General features: G+C 42.8%; 1 protein-coding gene across 1 annotated transcript; it reads left to right on the top strand.

Moving 5' to 3' along the window:
- The first annotated feature begins 5,383 nt into the window (after window positions 1–5,383).
- LOC147904905 (uncharacterized) lies at window positions 5,384–6,683 on the top strand. The gene has a single exon (XM_087397628.1). The coding sequence runs from the start codon at window positions 5,460–5,462 to the stop codon at window positions 6,408–6,410; it is 951 nt and encodes a 316-aa protein (XP_087253754.1). The 5' UTR covers window positions 5,384–5,459; the 3' UTR covers window positions 6,411–6,683.
- The last annotated feature ends 20,568 nt before the right edge of the window (window positions 6,684–27,251 follow it).

Raw genomic sequence — 27,251 nt, 5'->3', positions numbered from 1 at the left:
GCAGAAACTGACACAGAGAGCCAGAAATCCAATGAAATGATCCCGGATTCAAGAATGAAGGTGTTTCCAAGCTCCTGAAGTAATGTGGATACCAAAAGCAAGCAATAGTTGCCTCTACAAGTCAATACGGAGTCTCTGTCATCGAACGGAACAGGGAAAAGCTCAAAAAACGACTTTTTCTTTGAAACCACTTAACAGGCTCTCAAAACCACTTCGCAAAGCCAAAGTGACTTTTCCAAAGGTTTCTCCAAGGTCTCTGCACACTCCGATGCAAGTAAAGTCACCCACAAAGCTTCCCACAAAGCTTCTCCTTCCTCCCACAAAGCTATTGGGCTTCCAAGCATTCACGCACGCTCAGCTAGATCACCCGGGCTCTGATACCAGTTAAGAGTTCTCTCAACGGAAGCAAGAACGGAAGAAGGAGAGAGAGAGACAGAGAGCCACACAAGTTTTGGTGGGTGCAGAACCACCCTAATCTTCTTTTTCATTCATTTATATATGTGTTTGAGTATTGTACATAACCGGGGTTAAGGCACAGTGACCTTTAACCCCCACAAGGGTAAAACTGTTCTTATGGGTTCTTCCTTCAGTCTGTGCACACTTCTTGCCTTCCATAGACTCAATCCATCCTGCATGGATATGCAAACACCTTCAAATGACTGAAGGAATATTCCAGCATGCTGCCTCATGAATTTGCAAGAAAACGCGAGGAGAAGGCCTTAGGAATTTCAAACAGATGAAATCGCGTTTTGTTGCAAATATTGAAATGTTGCTTCATCCACCCCTGTCATTCTGGTTTTGTGACTTCCATAGCTATCCATGGCTGTAGTCTTCTTGCATAAACTCCATTCATACTGTATTTAGTTGTAAAGACAGAGAAATCACTGTAGGAATGCACCAGCATGTCATTTCAAAAATTCGCAAGAAAACGCGATTTGGACCTGTTAGGAATTTCAAAATCCTCGTATCGCATTTTATTGCAAATTTTTCTATGTTGCTTCATCCACCCCTGTGATTGCCTTTTTTTTTGTCAAAACATGTTCTCCATGGCTGTAATCTCTTTCCATTGCTTTGCATGCAGTTTGTCAGAGTGATGGCAAGAACCAAGTCAACTGCAAGGAAAGCTGGCAAAGGGTCAGGGCTTGCAGCAACAGCAGCTGGGGCAGGTACCAAGAAATTTAGTGTGCCTCCAAAGGGAAGAGCTGCACATGGCAGGAAGGGTAAGGCAATGAACCTGCTCAAGCAAAAGGCCAAGAGATTGAATCATGGTGCAAGTGTGCTAAGGGAGATCAGGAAACAAGAGAAAGCTATAGGCTTTGCAATCCCCAAGGCACCTTTTCAAAGACTGGTGAGAGAAATATGTGATAGTTGGCACCTTGGGTTCAGGTGGAACATGACTGCCATTCCTTCCTTACAGGAAATGGCAGAGGATTACTTGGAAAAATATTTTGAAGATGCAATGCTGGTAGCAGCCCATGCTCACAGGGTGACTTTGATGGCCAAAGACTTCAACACTTTGTCCAGAGTGAGATGGAGGTATGACAAGCTTGTTCATCCTGTGGAATGGCAGGACATAAAGATGAGAGACATATTATTAATTCCACCTACAAGGAATTTGAAGGTAGATGAGGTTAAGGTTGTTGAAGTAACCCACTCAAAGAACACCAGAGGGAAGGCTGCTTATGAGGAGTCACTGAAGTAGCAAATAAAAGAAACAAAATCTGTTATAGATGTGGAGACTAGAATGAGGGAGCTGCAGATACATAGAAGGTTGCAGGAGCTGGGCCCTAATGTAGTTGTCCATATTGAGGATGAATTTTCAGTGAATGATTTTGACTTGACAAAACCATGCTTGGCAACATTGGCTCATAAGAATGAGTATTGCTCAGATACTATCATTCTTGCAATGCTCTAGTAAGTGTCTATTATTTTACACTTTTTGCAAAACAATCCTCATTATACCTCCTTTATACCCTATCCTAATTATTTTTTGGTCCTATGCAGCATGATGAGAAGCTGGCTTCACCCCTCTGTACAGCATACAGTCCATATTATTGATCCTGCCATTTCTTCTAAGTTAAGAGATGCAAAGGAAACTCCCATCAGTATTTCTAGCTGGTTTAGACACTGCAATTTTGATGTAGTGGATGTTTTGCTACTTCCATACCATAACAGGTATGTGGGTGACTGCTTCTTTTAAGATTCTTCTTTAATATTGAGAACTCTTGTAGCCTTTGATTTCCTAATGCTTTTTTCCTTTTGCAGTGACCACTGGAGTTTTGTTTCTATTGACATCCAGCAGAAGCAATGCTTTATATTCAACTCTCTTAAAAACACACACAGAGAGCTGAAATTGTAAGTGATGTGTGTGCTTTTTGAACTTAAAACTTCATTATTTTGATATCATACTAACTAAATTATATGTATTGCAGTTGTATTGGAAGGCCTCTAGATGCATTGGATCACTGTCCTCCTAATGTCTCTCTTTTGGATTCAATAGAGCCAATAAATCTAGAGGTAAAAAATCGTTCCCTCTACAGATGTCTATTTCATGCTATGCCTTTGAACTTATTGAATAATTTTGTTTTGTTCAGATGTTAATAGTTTCTAAGATATCTTTCCAACTGTACATTGGCCCTCTATTGATTGGTTGAGAGCTTATTTTTCCAAACTGTAAAAGGCCCCAAAATGAGCTCCCTTTTTTCCTAATGTCTGTGGGAGGTTGACACAGCTTTAAGGTTGTACTCAAGAGTCTTGTCAACAGCCTTTAATTCCTGCAAGCAAATAAAGTCAGCATTAATACTGTTGTCACTCATCCATTTCTTAAAGACCCTCGGTCCGTCTGGATCTGTTAATCCTTGGGTGTTAAATGAGATGGCTCTTATGGCTTGCTTCATTTCGAGTTATTTTTTCTATTTTCTAGCTAGGGATCCTTTCTTCCCTATAAATTGGTGGGGGATTTCCTGGCTAGTACTCACTTTGGAGAGCCTAAGTTCAGCATTGAGGAGTTGGAGCTTACCTTGAACCTTGGGTGACTTTTCTAGAGGAGGTTGGAGGTTCCTACCTAGCAGAGTTTCTTCTTCAGCCTGTGAGAGAGAGTTGTCTTCCTCCATGATTGGCTGATTCAGATCATATTCATTTAGGTCCCAAGATAATTGTTGGTCTTCGTTGAACTGAGTGTCATCAACAAAATCATCTTCTCCCATGTCATCTGTGGAGGATTTTATGTCTTCTTCCCCTGTCAGTTCTACATTATTTTTCCCAACATCTTTAGCTTCCTTCTCATGTGGCTAGGAAACAATTAGGGCTAGTTCAATCAGGTCAACGAGGAGAGGAGAGAACTTATTAAAGTTCCTACTCTTCACCTTATTGTGGACAACAGTTTTTGAGAGCTTATTTTTCTTAGAAACAGTCTAGAAACCATCACTATCAGGCTCATTCTTCTGCCCTTGGGAGGGGGCTAGCTGAGAGTCTGTAGCAGTCTTTTTTACTGTCTCTAGGCAGTCTCTTACAAAATGACCAGTACACATACTCTTAAAGCAAGCATTAGGAATCTTGATTTTTGTAAGAGATTTCCTGCTTTCTGACTATTTTTCCTTCTGAATCCTTAATCAATATGAATTCGGGCATTTGACCCAACACTTCCATCTCAATGAGCACCTGCGGGTGCCATCTCGTGTTGATGTCTGTGAAAGGGCGTTGGCCAAGTAATTTCCCTAGAGGTTCAATGATTAATTTCAATATAGGAACGAGATGAGCAGGCAACTTAGGGAATTCTACCCAAATCGGCATTCGGGTGGGTTTTGGGCCCGGTTTTGGGCCCATAGGGTCAAAATCTTCGTTCCATTTGAACAAAGACAGCAGGGAATTGTGAACCATCCACTGTCCCTCCCCCAACACATTCAACGCAGCTTCTTGGCTCTCAAATAGAAAAAGGAAGAAGTTATTAGGCAGATACTGTGTAAATAATACCTTGTTTCCTCTAAGAATCCAATTTTGTCGAGTCCACTGACGAAGGACTTCCGCAGGAGGGCGAGGGCCATGGCATAGACCAACCAGCGCACGTTCCTGGTACATTTTAGACTAGCTAAATAGAAGGTTGGAAGGGATTTGAACAGAAGCCATACCTCCCTTCGATGTTGCAAGTTCGTTGCTCTCACCTGAGGCTTGCTTGCTGGTTATATATTTGCCTTGAGCTTGGGAGATTTCTGCTACAGAGTACATGTTCGCTTGGAGATTCCCAGTAGAATAGCCATCTCTCGTGGAAAGAATTGGTGGGCTTTCACCTAAGAAGGGGGCCTGGGGTGGGATTGAAGTCCTGAAGCTCCCAAATGCCGGGCTGTTGAAGCAGAAGCTATCATTGTGCGGGGGCTAGGAATTATAGAAGGGTCTCAAAGGGGCTAAAAAGGGTTGGAACATAGGGTTCCCCATTAGAGGAGGGAAGGAAGGTTCCCCAGGCATGCGAGGATTCCCGAGGGAGGTTCCAAACATCCTATTAGGCTGAATATCCATGGCTACCGTCATTTTGGATCGGGCTAGAGTCTCGAGCTGGGGTAGTCGGCCTGTTTGGCTTTGTAGGAGATGGTTGTTCCAAGCTTGGGCTGAGTCGTCTCCTTGCAATTCTTGACCTTGGAAGGCTTCGTGCTCCAAGTCGAGGCGAGGGGGAAAAACTGTGGAAGTACTGGCTGGACGGCGTGAAGCAGGTGAGTCTTCCACCATCTCTGTGGAAGGGCTTGCCTCACCCATGGTGAGGTGGCCCTCCTTTATGGGGACGGAGAGCCTATGCAGATGGGAAGGGGGGGGGGATAACACAGACAGAGCTGAAGCTGAAGGAAGGAAGCTTGCATGCGAGGTGGAACGGACGGCGAGCAACGGCTCCTAACTTCTCAGCTGCCTAGAATCTTCTTGCATATCTCTTTAGTTGCGAGAGACTCTCTTCAGCCCAATTTCATTACTAAGACCCATCCTTCGAGGACAGGCCAAAAACCCATTTAAGCATAATCCACAAAACCCCTCCCATGTGATAAAGGCCTTTAGAATGAGTTTCTGGCTCGTAAAGAAAAGACCAAGGTGTGTGATGGAGTTGAACAACCACCACTACGGTCTCGTCAGTGCTTTATTACGAGTCAAGTTTGGAATTTGCTTTCAGGTTTCAGCTCAGTATCAGTGTGTCAATGTGTCGTCACGGCTCTATCACGCCACTACAAAATGTTACCCCGGAGTCGGATCTTCGGTTGATTGTCAAACGTATCGTCACAGCTTTGGTTATGTATGCCAGACGCGTTTCAGAAGACATGAATGGGATTGACTTGAGCGACAAATGAAAGCGCGAGGTGCCGTGCACGCAACAGAAAGCGTGGTGCATTTCAGAGCAGCATGACCATGGCTGCACGAGTTTTGCAGATCAAGACCATGGCGCTTGCCGCAGCAGGATGGACTAGTCATGCAGGGAGTGGCATATGTCTCGGCGTTGTTTCACTCCTAAAAGCAGAAACATGGACTCCTTCAGCATCTGTACCAAGCCCACAGACTTCTATCTGCTGGCTTCTGCTCTCAAATCATTCTTTTTGGTGATCGGCACACATCTGCTAGCTGGAGAAGTCGATACTACCCTGTCCGATGCCTCGTTAATCCACAGATTATCCTGGTTGCTCAGGTACTTCAATCCTGTGAACCTTTCGTGGCGATATTACTCCATCCTTGCATACAGAGTGGCTGCCAAGGAATGGGGCGAGAAGCAAGAGGCGTTGATTAATTACGAGGCTCATCCATTCAAACCGCCTGCTCCTTACATCGTTACAGAGAATGTGGAGGATTACCACGTGCGACGGCTCGAATCCTCCGGCGTCTTCAGCTCACAAGGATTGCTCACCGTCAGTGCTGCATATCAGGGAGTTCTCGCTGTGTACTACAGCATCTCCATGGCGGGCGTTGCATTTCTTCCCAACATGACCATGCCCGCAGCAACTATGAGTCTGCTCCGAGTGATGGTCTTTCCTTGGATAGCAAGCAAAGTTTATGTCGACCCCTATTCATACTCCTGTGAGGTGGAGGGCAAATCGGAGTACAAATCCAACAAATGGGTGATGGTGTGTTGGATTTGTGTTCGGACAGGTCTAGTGTTGCTCTCTTTCCGGCCATACATCGGATATCCGGCCATTCATCTTACAAAAGAAGTGCTAAAATTCTGGGTTCACGTTTTGTATCAGTATGTGACGGTCTCGGAGCTTGCGTTTCACGCAGTTCTGCTCTCATGTGGCCCAAGAGCGTGGGGGAACAGGATCTTGTGGTTCGATCACTGGCTGTACAAGCTGCAGACTGTGGGGTTTGTGTGTCTTTTTACGTCTCTGACGGTGCTTGGGATCGTCGATTTCGTGAGGCATGATTTCTATAAATCCTGTGCATTGTAATTGTCGAGTGCATAGCCACGGGATTTTCACCCAAAGGAAGTGCATCGCCTCGGAAGGGGAAAGGTCAAGTGGAGAACATTCCGACGAGGAATACATGCCAGGAGGATATAAAAGATTCCAAACAGAATCTTCTTGTAATGCTATATGATTGTATAATGACGTTTATCACACAAGTATATCCTACTTGTTAACTCACGTGTTGTCATGTATTTTGTAAGATTAATGGGGAAAGCTTCTTAGCCTTGGGGCTTGTGAAGTGAAATAAAGGCTTGATTCGGGATGCTTAATAAAATAATTATAGTTTGTGCAATGGGCTTTTGTAATATTTGATCATCGGACTAATCTACACTAGGTCTAATTTAAAAATCAACTAAGTGCAATTATGCCACAATTTTTGAAAAGAAAGTGCTAAGAGAATGTCCTGAGAATGTATGACTATGTAGCATAGATTAAATGATGTAGCATAGATTAAATGATGTGGCAAGTTGGGGTAGAAGTTGAGGGTGCCAAGTCTCACTCTGCTATTTGGGTGCTAGCAATGAGCCACCACATGCCACATTGAGGGCTAGTGTAACCGAACAAGAAAAGTAGGGTTGGTGCATTACCTTCGTTCACACAACTAGTTGCAAAACTTGCCTCAAGCACTAATAGAGCATTCAATACAGCATGGTTACTTGTAGGGAGCTCTATCTACGAGAGCTAAGGGTTTCTGATTTGCTTGCCCATCCAAGTTTGTAGCTTTTCCAAAGCATTGAAATCAATCCAACTCAACACAAGCATCACATGCCAATTTCCCATTGGTTGATAAGGCAATAAATCCTTGTGCTTCAAATGGCACCCCCAAAAATTAAGGTGCCAATTTGAAGTCCACGGGCGCTTGATCTAAATTTTTGTACAAATGGTCACGAGTGTTGCATTTGGAGCACCGTGTGCACTAAGCTTGATAGTTGACTAGACTATACCACATGTCAATGTTTGTTGCATGCTTTTAAAAGAGAGAGAGGAGTGAGAGTTTGAAGTCAAAGGACTCAACCAAATAGTTGAACCAAAAGGAAAACGACCAAGCCTGCCAAACCTGATCTTTTAATGTGAAGCACCAATTACATTTTTGTAGCTATTTTGAGAAAAATGTGGAATTCCTACTAGATTTGGGGAGCCTCTATTACAAAGAAGTCCACATGGCATAAATTTCTTGATGGATTCCATATCCCCTTCTCTGATATTTTAATAATTCTCTAGAGGTCCCTTTTTTGTAATGGTGGTGTCTACCTCCTTCCCTCTCTCTCTCTCTCTGTGTCTCTCTCACCACACTTAGCATGGTATTAGAGCTCATGACCCAGATCTTGTTCCCTTCATAACTCAAGAGAGTTTGGTGTTTTCCAAGCCATAATTCCTTGTTGAGTGCTTCCAATGATAGAGCATTCTCTAAATCTACTTTTTCTAAAAATTCCAGTACCTATATAGTATAGCTCTTGAATGAGAGTCCTAGATCTCAAGTCATCTCAATTTGAAGGTCCCAATTTTCACTAATTGTGAGAGAGTACTTTACACTGCTAGTTCACTATGAGTTTTCAGAGGAGGTGATCCTGACTCTGTACTACTCCGTTCTTAGTTTCAGGATACAATACTTCGACTAGCCAACAAAAAAGATTTGCTCCTCTTTCTCTTAGAAATGAAAGATTTGACTTGACTTTTATTGGAAGGAGGAAGGCAAACAAGTTTTCTATCATTTTTGACCCTTTCTATGCTTATTGAAGCATAAAGAATCGACACGAAAGGAAAAGACACATATGTATTTTCAAGGTAAGAAAGTGATTTCTCTTTAAAAAATGTCTTTTTACTAGGTACATAAGTATTTATGTGACAATCTATCTATATGTCTGGGGTAAAAGGTAGAGAGGAGGGAGAGATAAAAGTAGATGATATTTGAAGCTATAGCACTATTTTCAAAGTTATTTCTTTTCTTGGATAGGAGAAACATAGAGAAAGAGAGACAAGTAGGGGGAAAGAAAGAGAGAGGGTTTGTATTTCGAGTTGTTGTGTGTTCTTTTGTTTGAGGGTGATAAGAGGAGGTGATAGAGAGAGAGAGAGAGAGAGAGAGAGAGAGAGAGAGACATAGAGAGAGAGTCTCAAACTGATTGTATTTTGAATTGCTATGTTTTTTAATTGATTGAGGGGGATACGAGAGGGGGGGGAGAGAGAGAGAGAGAGAGAGAGAGAGAGAGAGAGAGAGCACTAAGCTATGAATTTGTAGAGAGAGAGGGAGAGGGAGAGAGTTGATATGGGTATTTTGTTTGTTTGTGTGAGGGGTAGGGGGAAGAGAGTAAGGAATAGATTTCATATTCTGAACTAAGCATTTCAAAATAATTTCTTGCTTCTTTGTGCAAGTGAGTGGCTTAAAGGAAAGAGAGAAGGAGGTATATTGTTGGAGAGAGAGAGAGAGAGACAAATCATGCCGAAGTATTTCAAAATATTTTAAAGCTTATTTGGGGTAGGAATTAGGTTTTAAAGTAGAGAGGGAGAGAGGGGAAATTAAAGAGAGGGACTAAGGACAATAGCTCTAGAGAAAGACAGAGAGAGAGAGAGAGAGACAGAGAGATTGTTTGGAAATAGACATTATGAATTTTGAGGAAGATATGTTTATGGGTAAGGAGAGAGAGGATGAGAGCTATTGGTAATCATATGATATTGGAACAGGGACTATGGATATGGAAAATACTAGACATCAAGGCACTTTATAGACTGTCATACTGAAAAACATCATGAGCATGAGGAATGGATTTCTTAGCTTTATAGAAAATGTTATCGGATCACGATGCAACCCATAAATTGTGGATTGTATCTTGATTTCCATAAAGCGGCTCAGAAGGATGCAGAGGACATCTCCAAACATTGAAAAGGTAGAATCATGGATTTTGAAATGTATGCTAGCCCAACAAGACAGTTGCTTGTAAATATATTCAACATATCTCTACAAATGCAGACATATACGTGCATTCAAATATAGGCCTTCCATATCGTAGGCCAAATCATCGTAAGTGCTTTCCAGTGTAATGGTCATGCTTTAAAGTATTTGCATTTAGCTAGAGGCATTGACAATCCTTGCATTTGTTTGACAGATTTGTATCTATCCAATTACAAGGAGTGGGAGCCTGTGTGTAGTCTTGGTTGCGACTCATGTGTCATAGGGTTTTTGCCAATATGCCGATGACCACTCTACTCTGGGTTGAGAGCAATGCAAGTGTTTGTCAATAGCTTGTGCCACACAAGCAGTTTCTGCATTATTGCAGTGTGACTTCACAAGAGGAAGAGGGGGAGGGGAGAAGGGAGAAAAGGGGAAGGGGCTTCCCCTTCCCTTCTCCCCTCTCTTCTCCCCTCTCCCCATTCCCTCTTTCGCTCGTGCCTTGCATTGCTCTCACAAGGAGTAGCTTGGAGTGGAGGCTCCATCGGCATCTCTTCAACATCCCCATGACATGTGAGTCACTGTCAAGACCTACATATTTTTTACGTTACTGCTGGGGAATGGAGGTATGCTTTTGCATTGCACTTGTCTTCCTTCATTTTCTACCCGTTGGACAAGGCTTCAAGCTTAACTTGGAGCTTTGTTAGTGGAGTTGTAGGAGAAGAAAGAGTGAAGAAGTGAGAGTTTTGGATGGAAAAGTTAGAAAAACTGTGATTTTCTATTGGAAAGACATTTTGAATCATTTGAAGCTTGTTTTTTATGCTTTTTAGTGTTTTGAGTTGGTAGGAACTTAGTTTGTGTGATTGTTAAGGAGTGTGTGATGTCCAAACACACAAAAAACAACAAAAATGAGGATTCTTGCCAAAATTTGAAGTTGTTTTGTGTGCTAGAAACCACCCCTCTAGAAATCTTACATTTTGGCTTGCAAAAATTGTATTTCTTTCAAGTTTTTTTCATTGAGAAGGTAGACTAGGTAGTGTAGCACCCCCCTATGGCAACGGGCATGGGGATAGAAAATAGCGGCTATCGGTGGGATAACTAGGCCGGCGGAATAATTATAGCAACAATGGTGTGATAGGTGTAACACAATGGGTGGCAAAATGCGAATATGGCTTACCATGCCGATCGACAAAATAACGAGATAGCAACAATTGATGGAATAGCTCTATGGCCATGGGTCAATGGTTGTCAGGTCGGTGGGATAATTAACTTTGACACGCATTTAATCAAGGTCATGGGTTAGGCCGGGGCCCAAGGTTAGGTCGACAGGATACGACTAACACATTGGGTTAACAAAGTTTAATCAGCGGGGTATGGATAATGCATCGATTGGCAAGATAGTTGTAACGCGACGACCCGTGGGGATAGTGAAACACTATGTCGTCGACTAGTCTTTGTGGAATTTTGGGGGATTTTGAATTTATGTTTTAGTTTTTTTATGTACTGCCAACTGGCACGTTGATCAGTATCCCACCGACCCATTATCCCTCTGTTCGTTGTCTTAATCTTATCCCTACGTCCGTAGGGATACCACTTGCATCTTATCCCACCAAATGTTGCGTTGCGCCTACTCCCCAACCCGTCGCCATGATGATTTTGTCGACTGCTACTCTACTAGTATCCCATCACTCGATGTGATACCTTATCCCTATGATTGTCACCATAGAGCTATCCCTACGACCATTGGGATACCTCTGGGCTAGTCCACAAAATAAAAAAATTCCAAAACCTCAGCTCAACCTGAGTGTGCCTAGTTAGAGGTCTCCTACATGCACTTGAGGTCTGGGAGAGTTTTGTCCCAGGATCTCGTGCCGAAATATAGGGCTTCGAGCTATAGTCAAAGCCCACACCCTTCGCCCTAGCTGGGGATCAGGAAGTTCGATTACTAGCTCCCACTCATTAATAGGCCCCCAACAAGAAGATCGATCTAGCTTTGACAAGACAGAGAGCTTGGACGAAGTAATGCAAGACCCCTTGGGTCCAAGGGCTTCTGAAGCCCCATTCACTAGTGTGGCCTCTCCCAACTCTCCCGCACCTTTGGTTGCATCTAGGCTGAGAGGTACATTCTCCAACAAGTTCAGACATTTAGGTCTGGTAGAGTCAGTAGACATGGAGAACCCCTTCGATGGCATGTCTGCAGGAAGGGAAGGTCAGCAACATCGAACCACAGACCGCGGGACGAAAAACACCTTTGCAAACCCACCTATGCAAGACCTCCCCAATGGGAATGCATGGACGGTGAAGATCCATGGATGAGGGAATTTTGAGGGCAAGATCCAAGCCGAGGGGATGCAAGGAACTTCCAAGGAGGGGTGTCTTATGAACCCCCAACAGCCCAAGTGCCACCAACTTTTGTCAACTATGGGGCACCATAGTTCCCACATTATCACCCATTGCATGGAACCAACGTTCCCATGCCCCAGGACCCACCTCCTCCGAGAGTATGTCCCTTCCCATCCATACCCATTGCACCGATGAATGCATGCCTTGGCACATCTGTTCCAATGCTCGTACCAGCAACTATGTGGATATCACCACCAGGGCCAGGCTTAAGGCCAGCCCTACGTCCTGTCAGGCCCACAGCAACACCACCCCCACTAGCCGCTCAAACATTGTTAACGAATGAGGATTGATGCACATCTTGGTGAATGCCCTAAGAAGGGGGGCCACACCACATCCACCCGCCCCAGTGTTTCTTATAGGGATTGCGAATCCCTCGAGGAGCCGACCCATAGCTATCTCCAAGTTAATGACCAAGTTCGTTGGAGAAGGAGACCTGGTCTCCCACGTGGAGTGATTTGAGCTTATTTACGAACGTTTTGGTCCTCCTGGGGACCTAGAAATGACCAATCCAGAAGAGAAAATTAACTATGAGACATTGAAAAAGGCCTTCATTATGGGTTCTCCCACAATGGCCATAAATGGAGCCCAATTAATCAATTGTATGAGGTAAAGTAGAACGACAAGAAATACCTTAGGGATTACATTGCTAGGATCAAGCACCTCAATTCTCATTGTGAACCATACGAGTGGATGAGAGATGAATGCTTGTTGCCCCGCTTCCTCATAGGATTGGTAGACCCAAAGATGCATGACCATCTAATGGTGATGAATCCTACTTCCTTTGATCTATGCAGCAAGGTGGCCATCCACATAAGTGACAACATGATGGATAAGGCGAATTCAGATAAGACCCCAAATCCCTGAGAAATAGCTCCATGAGTTAGGTCTTGAAGTGTAGAAACAATCAAGAAGGAGACCAATGAGCCCAAGGGCTTGGATATGAGTGAGCTGGCCTTTAATTTGCTAAATTAGCTAGGCCAGCAATGGAGGACAGGAACCTCCAAGGTGGTGCCGAGAAACCCTCACTTGTTTCCATGGAGAAACAATGTCTGGTGTGGAGTATGCAATGGTAACCACCCCTCCAATGAGTGTCCGTGCCAAAGGGCATGGGCGGCACTCTACTATGCACACTGCGATAGGTGGGGAAACCACTATACCTCCCAAGGTTGATTTTTGAGGTTCCTTCCCCAACCCATGTATGAAATGAGACCCCCATTAGCCCTTATGGCTTGGCCTAACCCCTTGAACATACAGGGTGGTCCTTTGGCTAGTTCAAGCCAGTATAGAGCTCAGCTAGCTTCGTTACCACCACCCATATTGGACCTGCAACCTCCACTACCTTGTATAGCTCTAGTCAATCAAGTGTTAGTAAAGGAAGTTCCCAATGATTGGGAGGAGATAGATCCACATCACAGACCTCATGATTAATACCCTATGAGGAAGGAAGTGGCACCCTGAGCCACTACCTCTCTCTAGAGGATCAATAGATTCCCGTGTTCTAGACTGCTCTCATGAACTCAAGGGAAAGAGACCTAAACTCAGTTGCTTGAAGGCCCTCGCTCCAATGTTACACCTGCCAGGGTCCCCACAGAGCAAGTGAATGCCCCTATCAAGGTACTTCAAACCCTTTAGTGACTTGCTTCAAATGCCAGGGGCCACATTTCTTGAAGGACGGTCCCTATAGGGATCGTATCCCCACTGCTCCATCCATGACCAACCCCACACCCTTGTGTGTGGTGTGTGGGACCAAGCATCTATTCCAGAACTATCCCATGAGAGGACCGACAACCCCAATCATCCCCCCAAAGAGCACCAGCCTTAACCTGATTAGCATCGAATAAGGTCAGGTGGCTGCAATGCCCCTAAAAGTCATCACAAGGATGCAAGCCAAGGCATTAGGCAAGGCAATGAGGAAGCTGGCAAATAAAGATAAAGGGTCCCTATCTCCAGGCCCCGAGATCCCTCAACATCCCTTAACTTGATCCAAGAAGGCCATAAGGGTACGTGATGGCTTTGACCAGGTGCTTATCCATGACAGTTTCGATGAGGAGACAAACACTCTCGCCACCTCCTCTGCTTCCAAATGTGCTTCCACCCAAGGTGAACATGAGGTACCTTCGAGTCTAGAGGTAAACAAGCCAGTGTAGGCCCAAGGTCTAGCACTCTGGCCCTCCTATCAGGAGGCCTATCCTAACCCGGTCTTAGAAAAGCAATACATAATAGATGCCCAAAACTTGGTACGGGACTGCCAAGAGAAGTTCGAGCATCGACTCAAAGCAAGTAGAGGGTCAGATACTATTCATCTAGCCCACCTAATGGGCCAACGAGGGGCGAAATCACTCAAGGTGCCAGAAAGAGTGGAGGAAGAGGAACATTTCAGCTTCGATTAGTCAGAAGCTCTAGATCTAATGCAAAAAATGTTCCAAGAAGACCCAATGCTACAAAACCTATTGGAGGAGGGAGACTTGTACAATTTCAAGGACCTATCATACATGGAAGGAGAGCCTTCACAAGAACCCTGTGATAGTGTCGGGTTGGTTGCCTTCCTATCAATAAAGGTAAAAATGCCGATTGCCTCCTCGCTAAGAGGAAATCCCATCCTATGGTGCAATCTATCCAATTGGATGAACATGCTACTCTTGCCCCCTAGTCTTGCCAGAGCCCTAAGCCCACCAACCAATCATCGTCGAAAAGGGGGAAGAACCTACCCAAGGTTCCCATCAACAAGCTAGGCTAGTACTTCGAAGGTGATGATGCAAATGCCGCTATCCCCATAATCTATCAACACCAAAAGGTTGATGTCATCGTGGCTAGGGGAGCGGGATTGAGTGTCTATACCAAGGAATGCTAGGTGAAATGGGTAAAACCCATACTCGAGCAAACCCATTTGGTAGTAAAGTTAGATGATGGTGGACTGCCAATCCCTTGGGAGTGCTTATTGGCATAAACATCAAGGTATTCGGATTCCGTACCCCATCAGGTTCGTAGTCATGGACTTCACTCGGCAATTAGGATATGAAGCTATCCTAGGAAAGCACTTCTTACAAATGTCTAGGCTTGTACATGACTGGAGTACTAATAACATCTACTTGCAGCGTGAGGAGCAAATCATGTGAGTGGACTTGCACCTACAAGGCCCACCCATTGTCGAGACACCTTTTTGCCACAAAATTCGACACCACTGCCCGAACCACCTCCATGAAGCTATTCCAACCTTGTGACATGAAAGAGGATAAAAAGGAGTCTGATGAATTTTGGTATGCACACATGAAAGAGGATGAAAAGGAGTCTGATGAATTTTGGTATGCACCTCTTCTCGAGCCAGAATTCTCTCAAAATTGGATGCACATCTTAGCCAATATAGATGTGCCAAAGAGGATAGGGTTTCAAATCACCACCCAAGAGCTTGAGGGTCTAACCTCAGTGGTTCCCCTAAGAATGTTTCACATGCTCAACCCCCGAGAGGTAAGCAAGGGAATTGTAAAGGTAAAATCCGATCTCCATTGCTATCATACGTGGGTGCCATGACTACTCACCATGAGTTCTCCTCCAATTAGGGAGCCAAAGTGAGTAAGGTAACCTCCCCTATCAGCTCTATAAGCACAATGGAAGAGCCCCCTTCAGGTTCAAAACTCCATGTATCCAAGAGCTCGGCTAAGGCCAAAAGGACCACTGCTCCGGCAGAAATAAAGGAGGAGGCTGAAGAAAAAGAGGACCTACGGTAGGTACTAGCCCATTACAAGGCCTACATGATTGAGGATCACAAGATCTTATACCAATAGGCCAAAAGCTCTTGGGAAGACAGGTGCTCCCAAGGGTATGACACCCCGGTCAAGGAGGTAAACCTAGCCCCAGAAGGGGAGAACCCCCAACCTGTGTTCATCTCGTCCATGATCTCACCCCCAATGAGGAGAACACTTTAATAGCTCTCCTACAAAATTACAAAGACTACATGGCCTGGAAGTACACTGACATAAAGGGGGTGCCTGACAGAGTAGTGTAGCACACAATCCCCATGCTAGATGATGCCAGACCGGTACGTCAACGCCCCTACCCTATGAATCCCAAATATGCACTCATAGTGAGGGAGGAAAACCAAAAACTTATAGATGTGGAGTTCATCTATGAGATTGAGCATACGGATTGGGTATCACCCATCGTGATAGTCCTAAATAAAAATGGAAAAATTAGAGTATGCATGGATTTGAAAAAAGTTAACGCTGCCACTAGACTATGGCAACCCCTTGCCATTCATAGAACATGTTCTAGAAAGGGTAGCCGAAAAGGAAGCCTATAGCTTCCTAGACGGATTTTTGGGTTACAACAAAGTGTCTATTGCCCCGCAAGACCAACATAAAATGCCCTTTGCCATTGAGTGGGGTGTGTATGCAGTTAGGGTGACGATATTTAAATTAACCAATGCAACAACCACCTTCCAACGGATGATGGAAGGAGCTACTATAGAAGGGACAGGGAGGGGAGAGATGCTATAGGAGGGAGGAGGAGGGGAGAGATTCTGTGGGAGGAAGGAGTAGAGGAGAGAGAGTAGGGCAGCAAGAGAAGGAGGGGAGAGGAAGGAGGGAGGAGGAGCCATAAGGAGGAGGAGGAGGGGAGAGGGAGGAGGGAGGAGGAGGAGCAAGATGAAGGAGGGGAGAGGAGGAGGGAGGGGGACGGAGGGAGAGGGAGAGGGAGAGGGAGGAGGAGGGAGGGAGAGAGAGGGAGGGAGATTCAAAATCGAAATTCAAATTTTAAAAAGTGGCCCCCTACCCTCATTGATGGGGGGAGAGGTGGGCTCAAATGTGGGCTTAACCCACATAGGTTGGGCTGGTTAGGCCTCTTTGGGACCCTCCAAGCCCCTTGCATTAGCCCACTAAGCATTCCTAATCCATTCTCCTTATGAGGCCCTTTTGAGACCCCAATTCTCCCCTAATGCATCCGAGCTATAGGTGTAGTCCATCATAATAATCCAATGATAATATTTTTGTTTTGGAATCGAAATCATTTCGAAAGATGGCTGACATACCTCGGACATGACGAAAAGCAACTATCTCCCGTGGGACACAGACATGATATAGAAATGCTTGCTAGAGCTCCACGGGTCCCTCAGTATGTATTTGATATTTTAAGTGCACTTGTTTACACTATTCATTACATGCAACAACACAATGTCATACATAATTATTTGCATGCGCAAAACATTGTCCTACGTTTCTCCGAGTCATTCGAGGAAGTGTATCTAGGCATTTGTGATTGGGGAATGGTGACACCAACAAGAACTAGAAAATATTATCCATCATTACCCAGTGATAGTCCCAACACTATGCGGAGTTCCTCTCTAAGATTTTGCCATGTCGCTCCAGAGTGCGTGTACACCAATCCCCCACCTTTTGACGTTGCACAAGATGTGTACACAATGTCTCATCACATTTTGAAGATCATAGATATTTGTGCACCATTGATTAGCATTGGATCCACAGAAGCTGTAATTGGGCGGCTACGTTGATTTGTGATTCAGGGAAGGTATGCACAACTGAACAGACATCCAAGCACTACTGATTTTGGTGGGGTTTTTGATATTGCTCCTAGATGTAGCATACAGCTCAGTCCACACTAGGGACTTAGACCAAGAAATGACTGAGTCTTTCTTGGACAATTTATAATATGAATTTATGAACATGATTACTTGTAACATTGCTATTTTTGTATATCATCCAAGTCTCTTCTCTATGATTCAAGTTTGTATATTTGAAATTGGTATGATTTCGTGAGATAATAAATGATGCGATAATAAATGTTTAAATATTTTTTGTATAATAAATGATGCGATTATAAATGTTTAAATATTTTTTGTATAATAAATGATGCAATAACTATCCATGTTGAATTTAATTCTTTAATATTGTTTAGGATTATAAAATAATTCTATCTTGTTGTCATTTTTAAGGTTAAGTATGAGCATGGAGGGAGAGAGCATTCTCCCACAGGATCCTCCCCAACCAAAGGAACCTCCAATTCATGAGGGTCCTGAAGCCTCATTTGTGCCTCGAGGTCGATTTAGCAGACCAACTAAATCACGCTGAGGTTGGGTATTTTTGCGACTTTGGTCTAGTGGATGATGATACCATGCATTGGCATGTGGATTGGAATGACAAGCATCACTTGTTAAGAACAAGAAAGGGATGTCATGTGGAGTGCAAGTGAGCAAGAACAGAGAACAAAGAGCCCATGTCACTAAGACCTTGCATGCTAACTCCCCAGGCACATAGTGACCTTGTTGACTTGGCAACATTTGCCATATCTCTCTGTCAGTAGGGTGTTATTGCTACTGAGGAGTTACAATCTCACCTTGCAACTCAAGTCAAAGAGATTGAGTACTTGCAAGAACGTGTACACATGCTGGAGTGTGAGCTTGTGTCCTACAAAGATATTTTTAGAGACTTGGATACTGTTGCTGTGGATATTGACACATATGATTTTTAGGACCTCACCAGTATAAATTCATAAGCTGTAGGACCAAGCACTGAGGGAATGACAGGTGTGCAACCTAGTACATAGCTATGTAAACTCCATACATAACTTTGTCATATTCTTCTTCAAATATAATGATCCGGATTAAGTGCATACTGTAGATTAAGTGGTTTAAGTGAACTAAGTGGGTTAAGTGGTTTAAGTGAATTAAGTGGAATAAGTGGAGCTAATGTAAGGTTTAATGTGGATTATTGTAGTTCAAGTGCTTAGAATTGAGAAGTCTTGGGGGGTGCACTACTTAGGATCCCTATGTATCATGTGAATTCAATGGGTATTTTAAAAACCCCTCAACTAAAATTTCCCCCCCAATAAAAACACCCCTCTTTACTTATGAACTAAATTATTTTTTTCTAAACTTGAATTAAAGAACCCCTTCTGTTATTGTAAACCTGTTAAAATTTTTCAAAAAATTAAATTAAAATACCACTCCTTTTAAATGCACGTGGTACACTAAACTTTTTTAAGGTGAATCCCCCAAGGATGAAGCGGTTTAAGTGGTATAAGTGAATGAAGTGATTTAAATGGACTAAGTGGTGGTATAAGTGAATGAAGTGGTTTAAGTGAGCTACATGGTTTAATTGGTTCAAGTGGACTAAGTGGTTTAAGTGGATTATGTGGACTTGAAAAAGCTAGTGTTGAAATGTTGAAATATATCGATGTGAATTAGTGCACATGATAGCTAGATCAACCCTTGTGACTTGAAAATATAAACTTCTCCTGTGTCGATCTCCTAGTCTCATGATCTTCAACAAAGTCACTGTCACAGTATCCATGCAACCGTGAATGACTTCCTCTGTATTCTATCCCAAATTATCTTGTACCTCTGATGTATCTCAAGACTCTTTTGGCTGCATTCTAGTGAGACTGTTTTGGGTTTGCCATAAACTGTGCTAGTGAGCTTACTGCATAGCAAATATCCGGCCATGTGATTGTCAAATATATAAGAGATCCGATGAGCTACCTATAGTATCTGTCATTGACTGTAGGCTTTTCTGAATCTTTAGTAAGTTTCAAACTATGTTCCATGGGAGTGGCTACAATCTTGCAATCTGCCATATGAAACTTCTTCAGGAGACTATCAACATACTTGAGTTGACTCATGAATATGCTATTTGAATCTCTCTAGAACTCAATTCCAAGACAATAGTGCATAAGTCCAAGATCTTTCATGTCAAACTCTGCAGATAAGTCTTGTTTTAGTTTTTTGATGAAGCTATCCTTGCTTCCTATCACAATCAGATCATCTACGTACAAAAGTGCAATAGTAATGTCTTCCCCTTGAACTTTGTAGTAGAGAGTATGATCTGCATTGGACTTCATGTATCCCAGATCAGCAAAATACTTGTCAATTCTACTATTACACCAACTTTTGGGTGCTTGCTATAAGCCGTAGAAACTTTTCTTGAGATGGCAAACCTTATTCTCCTTTCTTGGTTCAACATAACCTATTGGTTGTTGCATGTAGACTTCCTCGTCTAGATAACCATTGAGAAATGCATTCTTGACATCGAGCTGGTACACATTCCATTTACTGAGTGTTGCTAGTGATATCAAGAACCATATGGAATCCATCTTTGCTACTGGAGCATAAGTCTCATCATAGTCCTGGCCATATTGTTGTGCAAATCCTTTTGCAACTAGTCTGGCTTTGTATCTCTGAATACTTCCATCTGGATTGTACTTCACTTTGTATACCCATTTGTTTGCTATGGCCTTCTTTCCTGGTGGAAGGTCACATAATTCCCAAGTATTATTCTTATACAAAGCATCCATTTCTTCATTCATAGCAGTTTGCCATTCTGGCTTGTCTACTGCATCTTCGAAGTAGACTAGCTCTTCTGTAGCCATGATGGTAGTCATAAGAGCATAGTTGGTGGTTTCCACCTGAATTGCTTTGCCTTTCTGAGCATATGCCAATCTGGTTGGTGGTCTACTTTCCCTAGTAGACCGTCTGAGCTGTTGTGGCTCTGCTTGGGGTGTTGCTAGCAATTCTTGCTCTTCTTCATCAACCTATTCTGTAGATGACTGTGAAGTTGATGCTTCTATCTCCTGTGTAGGTGAGGTTTTCCATTCTGATTCCTCATCAAAGATTACACCTCTAGAGATAATGACTTTGCAGTTGATGGGATCGTACAATTTGTATGCTTTGCTTTCTTCATTGTAGCCAACCATGATGCATTTGCGTGAGTTTGCATCCAATTTCCTACGATGATCATCATGTATGTGAGCATATGCTATGCAACCAAATATGCAGAGATGCCCAATGTGTGGCTTTTGTCTAGTGAATGCTTCATAAGGAGTCATACCTTGTATCGGTTCAATAAAGAAGCTGATTAAGCAAGTTAGCTGTAGTTATTGCTTCTACCCAATACTGATTCAGAAGATGCTTTTCACTAAGCATTGCTCTAGCACTGTCTGCTAAAGTCCCATTCTTCCTTTTAGCTCTTGCATTCTGCTGAGGTGTATCTGCACATGTGAATTGTCTTCGTATGCCGTGATTTTTGCAAAAGTTCATGAATGTTGAAGAGATGTATTCAGCTCCTCTATCTGATCTCATGACCTTGATCTTTCTGCCTATCTAGTTTTCTACCATGGATTTGAATTCTCAAAATCTAGAAAACACTTCAGATTTCTCTTTCAAAAAGTAGACCCAACTATATCTGCTGTAGTCGTTGATGAAGGTCAAGTAGTAAAGTGAACCATTGATGTTGTGGGTCTGGGCATAACCCCATACATCTATATGTATCAAATCAAGAATACCTCATGCATGAGAGGTACTTCTGACAAAGTTGGTTCGCTTTTGTTTGCCGAAGCAGCATGCTTCGCAAGCCTTTCCAAGAAACTATAGATTTTGAATCCCATTGCCATATTTTGATTCCTGAGGTCTAACAAGTACTTGAAGTTGACATGACCATATCTCTTGTGCCATTTTGCAGATAGTGGCGTCTGTTGCATTTGAGCTGACATGGCATGCTTATCTAGTATTGTAGCTAGCATTTTGTATAAGCGTCCTTATTTGACACCTTTTGCTACTAGCTGACACTTTTTGGATTTGTCTTTGATAGTGCATTCATCACCGTCGAATATATCTTTGTAATTGTGTTCCATCATTTGACCTACTGACAAAAGGTTCTTGCTGAGCTTCGGAACATAGAGCACATCTTTGACTAATCCTTTTGTCCCAATGAAATTGTTCATAGGGATAACACCTGTTCCCTGAATTGGATTTGGTGTATTGTCTGCTGTGTAGATGACATTTTTCTGTCCTTCTAATGGCTTCATTTCTGCGAACTATTCCTGATGATTTGCCATGTGAGATGATGCACCAGTGTCGATGTACCAAGGATCCTGTTCCACTTGGTCGACTTGATAGCTATAATCCTCTTTGGGATTGAAATCAGTGTCTAGGTGCATTGTATCAGTCTAATGCAATTTCTCGCTTGCAAGAAACATATTTCCATGTTCATTTGCAAAATGACTATGACTAGAATGTCCACCACGATGATTTCCTCTACCTCGGGAATTCCCTCAATTATTGCTAGATTGACTACCTTGGTCGTACTGCTTCTTGCGACAATCTCTTTCATAGTGTCCAAACTTGTGATAGTAGTTGCACTGACTGTTTGACACATTGGTGGATGCATTCTCTCGTCCTTGGAATCCTCCTCGATTGGAATGATTTCCTCTTTGCTGATTCTGATGTTGCTGAGGATGATGTTGATGCTAGTTTTGATGCTAACATTGATTTTGTTACTGATGACCACTTTTCTGATATGATCTACCTTCGCCTCTGCCTTTGCCTCTGCTTCTGTGTGAAGCTGTGAATGCTTGATCATTAGAATGACCTTTATGTGCTTGAATGGCCTGAGTCTCGAGTTCTTCACCAAGTAGAACTGATTGAAGTTCTTCTAGTCTCAAAATTTGCCATTGGATGGCAATACTCTGGACTAGATTCTCGTATCCCTCTCCTAGTCCATTTAGAATGACTTGAACCATTTCTATGGGGTTCATAGTCTCTCCTGCTGCTGCAAGTTGATTGTTGTAGTCTTTTATGCGGACTACATAAGCATGACCAGTTTCATTGCTGTTGTGAAAAATCTGGTTGATTTAGTTTCTCAGGGTGAGAATCCTGGATGTGTTCTTGGACTCGTAGAGAGCTGCAAACATATCCCATGCTTCTTTTGATCTCTTGACTGTGTTGAGCTGTCCTAGCATGACATCTTGCACATTCTGTCTGTAAACTGAAGAAGGCACTTTACGGGCTAAAACAGGTCCCACGAGCATGGTACCAATGAATTGATGCCTACTTTCTACAAAATGGGTTCAGGAGGAGCCCATCTAATGCAAATTTGTATATCTTCATAGAAGGAGGCAGGTGTATGATCGTGGTGCTTTATGTGGATGACCTTGTCATAACAGGGAACCATGAAGAGAAGATCTCACATACAAAGCATTTGCTAGGAAGAGAGTTTGAAATGACAGAGACCTCGGACTGATGCATTTCTATTTGGGGATTGAAGTTTGGCAAGAGCCAAAACCGATCTTCATTTCATAGCTGAAGTATGCTGGAGAGATACTGAAGGCATTTGGCATGGCTGAGTGCAAGACAGTTGGTACCCCTATGGAGGTTGACGTGAAGCTCCCAAATGAGGATTCATCACCACTGGTGGGCGAAGCAAAGTATAGAAGGCTTGTGGGCAGCTTGATTTACTTGTGCAACACGCGGCCGGACATCAGTTTTGCAACTGGTGTACTAAGCAGGTTTTCCAATAAGCCCCGAGAGAACCATTGGAGGGCAGGTATGCAGGTGCTGAAATACATCAAAGGCACACTTGATTATGGCATCACCTATACCAAGGGCAACATCTTGACCGGATTTTGTGACTCGGATTGGGTAGGAGACGTGGACAGCAGGAGATCAATGACAGGTTACTGTTTCTCACTTGGATCTGGAGCTATGTCATGGGTCAGCAAGAAGCAACCCACAGTTGCTCTTTCTTCTACCGAGGCCAAGTATAAATCAGCATGCTTTGCTTCTTGTGAGGCAGTGTGGTTGAGGAGTATTTTGAGGGACATGGGTGCAGTGCATAACAAGCCTACGCAGTTATCATGTGACAATGAGAGTTGCATGGCGATTGCAGAGAACCCTGTGTTCCACGCTCGCACAGAACACATTGAGATTCAATATCACTTTGTACACAAGCTCATCATGGATGGAGAGGTCGATTTGGGATATCGTTCGACTACAGAGAATGCTGCAGACATCTTCACGAAGGCTCTTGAAAGAGACTTGCTGGAGAGGCATCTTCATCGACTTGGCATTGGGCCAAAAAAGTAAATTCACTTGCGAGTGGAAATGGAGGGGGGGTGTTAGATATCAATGCTCGACTCTCATGTAACTATGCAAGAACCAGCTAACTCTACTTGTAAGCCCCCCATATGAGGAGAAGGCATTTGAGTAGCTCAGTTATCCGATAGGTCCTAGTTAGGATACCACATGGGGGCCGTGTGTGGCCTGATGGCCGGACAGCTTTAGATAGAGTTGGCACACCGCCAACTAGGATATATGCAAGTGTGGGAAGGCATCCCATGACTGACTGCATTGAGGGTAGACTGAGCATTTCTTGAGGCAGCCCACTCTTGGGTTGCGGGGCCTGTTTGGAGCCTTAGATGATCTCAAATGGTGGCTTTGGGCCAAACAGAAACCATAGGTCAGTTGCTCTATTTTGTACACTGGTTCTATCGTGTGGTAGGTGGCCTATTTCAGGACCGAACCCCAGTCGACCGTTTTGGGCAGACTGGGTCGGTCACCCAATTGGCTGTAACTGACTACTTGTGGTGGCTATATAAGAGCAAGCGTGTGAAGCCCATTTCATTATCTGGCTACAGCAACCCTGATTCCTTAGCATCCAGCCTCCGTCTTCTACTATTTCTAGCACGCCATCGAAGCTACTTTCACAGGAGCGCACGGCTAAAAGGCAGCGCCATCTATTGTATCAGTTTTACAGTAATCAAATTTTTGCTTCTCCATACTATCTATTTTCTCTCTTGCATACAATATCCTAATATCTGTTGAGCACAGACATTATTTTCTTACAATTTTTTTGTACCAAAAAGATTCAATTGCTACATCCCAATTCTCATAGGTTGTTTCCCAATGATCCTTAAATTCTTCCTCAACCTTGTACTTAGGTTTTGTGCACAACAACACAAAGTATGGATCATCTTCCTTATTCTTCCTAGAGGCAGCAACGACAACTGCAAGTTATCCCCCTCTTCCAGACAGTTAGTGAGGTCATCAAAACTCTCCCTAAACTATGGCGAGTCATTGTTCATCTCTCCATTGTTTGTCATTCCATCTGAACATAGAGGGAAAACTTGAAATAAATACCATGTCTTCATAGTTGCAATCAAAATTGTCATGATCCCCTATGATGCATGCACCACAGAAATAAGAAAGTTTTCTTGTTTTGAACAAGTTATTGTTGGAAAGCCCCATATGTTGTGCAAACTACCAACTCCTTCAATTTTATCATAATTTTGATGGCTTCTCCTTTGCATTCATCCACTTTCAATTCATGGAACACTTTGCACACTACACTATTCTTAAGGCTTTGTTTATTGTATGTTGAATGCATCCCTGTGGAGAGGTTGGTTGTAAACCACGATACAGCATCACGGCCATCATGGAGCTTTTCTTGAGGGCATGTTAATTGGTGTTTAAACAAAGCTCGCTTAATACTGTCATCACATCCATCATGCTCACCCTCGCCATGGGTAGACCCAAAGAAATTTTACTTCATGTCTAGTACCATCAACCTTGAGACAAAGTAGAATCCACAGGCTGATTTAAATTGAGAGGTAGCACCCAATGTTGTTTTATATTTTCTACATGGGGATATTCTTTTTTTAGCCATTCCCAATGGAGTAGAAAAGCATGCTGCACAAATAAAGTGTCATGTTCCCTATCATCCAAAATGTAGAAATGGTATGTGCGTTGCATTGAATTGGAATCCTGTACTAGCCTAGAATCCTATGAGTCAGTAAGAAGATTGGCATCAGTCGTAGAAGATGATGGAATGTAACTCACATGTGACCACCTTGTAGTAGCCAAAGGATTATGGCACTAAGGGGAGGTGTTGAGAGTTGTGGTGCCATGAGCACATAGATTAAAGAGCAAAGGTATGTGATAAGGAATGTATTAAAGTAGCCACCCTATGATGTGGACTACATGATGTGGAGGTGTGGATTGAGGATATCCACAAGGAAAGATGTGGATGAGAGGATCCCACACGGTTTGACTATTCTAAAGACTCTCTCTATATAAGAAGCCTATCATGTATTGTTGAGAACACACATTGCAATAGATTGAGTATTGCCTACCGTATGTTCTCATGGAGTATCTTCTATGGTTTGATCCCCCTTAATCTTTTGCTAAGTCCAGGTTGCACTAGGAGAGCACGATCCACAATTTCTCAGAAGAATCAAGGAAATGACTATACATGATATGCACAAGAATTGTTGTTTGCTAGCTGTATTAGTGAGCACTTTACATCTCATCTTGTTCTTGAAATGAATAATTTTTTGCAAAATATATGATAGAGACAAGTGTCATGGGAAAAATTAGCGAGGCACTTCTGGAACTACTTATCCTGCTAGTTGGTCATGAAATCATGAAGCACATATTTGGGATGGATGGAGACAAGTGACCTATAAGCTCCCTTAGCTGAGTGCTCTTATATAATAATAGTAGCCATCTCTTTTTATTGGATCCTTCAACCTTGAAATTTTCAAATCTCCTCTATTTTAGACCAATAGGGCTAACTCCCCTCATTTCATTTGGATAGACATGAAATTGCCTCTTTATCAGCTTCAAACTACAATGCTTGCATGTGCCATGAATGCATTCAATGCAGTGCCACTCACAATCTCTCTTTCGATAAACCACTAGCTCCCATAGAGACCCTAGGCTACAAAACCTAGTCTCCCTTGCAACACATGATGAGGATCAACGTGGCCTATAGATTGCAAATTCATCAGGGAGACCTCCCCATGGAGCAATGCTCCAACATGACCAGATCTCAACTCATTCATAGCTTGCCGAACCAAGTCAAACTATATGTGTGTTTTGCAACAATAAACATTCTTGTCTTTGAGTTTCGTGATGTACTAGGCCTTACAATGCTCAAAGCTCCTTTGCCCAATTGAAATGTTAGGATTTTGATTCATAAATTTTAGATATAGCTCCGTCTATTGACCCAACATGCAGTAACAATAGTACACTAATCCCCCTTTTTGCACTACTATAAGGAAAACAAAACAAAACACAATACTTGCAAAAACGTGGTCTAATTAAACTAATCAACCTATGGGAAAATAAAACAATTTCAACCCCTGGGTTGGTTTAATACAACCACATATAATGAATCTAATAATTAAATTAATCAAGTTACTAGTGAAACAAAACAATTTTAAGCACTGTGTTAGTCTAGGATAGTCACAATTTAACCACTAGGCTGGTTTAGGACACGGTCACAATTTCAACCACCGGGTAGGGCAAGTCACAATTTTAACTATCGGGCTAGTTTAGTCTGATGGCAGTCACAACTTCACAATTAGACAATAACAACTATATTTCTTTTCATTTTTGAATTTCACCGTTAGAAAATACCAATATATTTCTTTTCATTTTTGAATTTCACAATTAGACAATACCAATATATTGCTTTTCATTTCTTTATTTTTGTTCAACCACAATTTCAATCAATAACTGCTATTTGACTTGAACCTCACTGGGATGGTTTAGGACAATCACATTAAAAATTAAGTGGTATATGTTTGGAATAGTAGGAAATTAAATTTAACTAATTTAAGTACTAAGAAACAAAGTAATGTCAACCACTAGGCTGGTCAACAACTAATGTTTGTTCAACCATGCTGGTTTAGGACAATCACATAACTAGTGTTTGAGTTGAACTAGCAATGGTTGCATGATGTTCCAACCATGG

This window comes from Dipteris shenzhenensis, chromosome 2 (assembly GCF_047967505.1).
Source record: "Dipteris shenzhenensis isolate YYH24624 ecotype China chromosome 2, Dip_SZ_1.0, whole genome shotgun sequence".
In the NCBI taxonomy this organism is placed as follows: Eukaryota; Viridiplantae; Streptophyta; class Polypodiopsida; order Gleicheniales; family Dipteridaceae; genus Dipteris; species Dipteris shenzhenensis.
This window is presented reverse-complemented; position numbering and strand designations above follow the sequence as displayed.

Bases quoted from the DNA above. Each gene is read 5' to 3' on its own strand.
- LOC147904905 (XM_087397628.1), top strand. From the start codon at position 5,460: ATGTCTCGGCGTTGTTTCACTCCTAAAAGCAGAAACATGGACTCCTTC.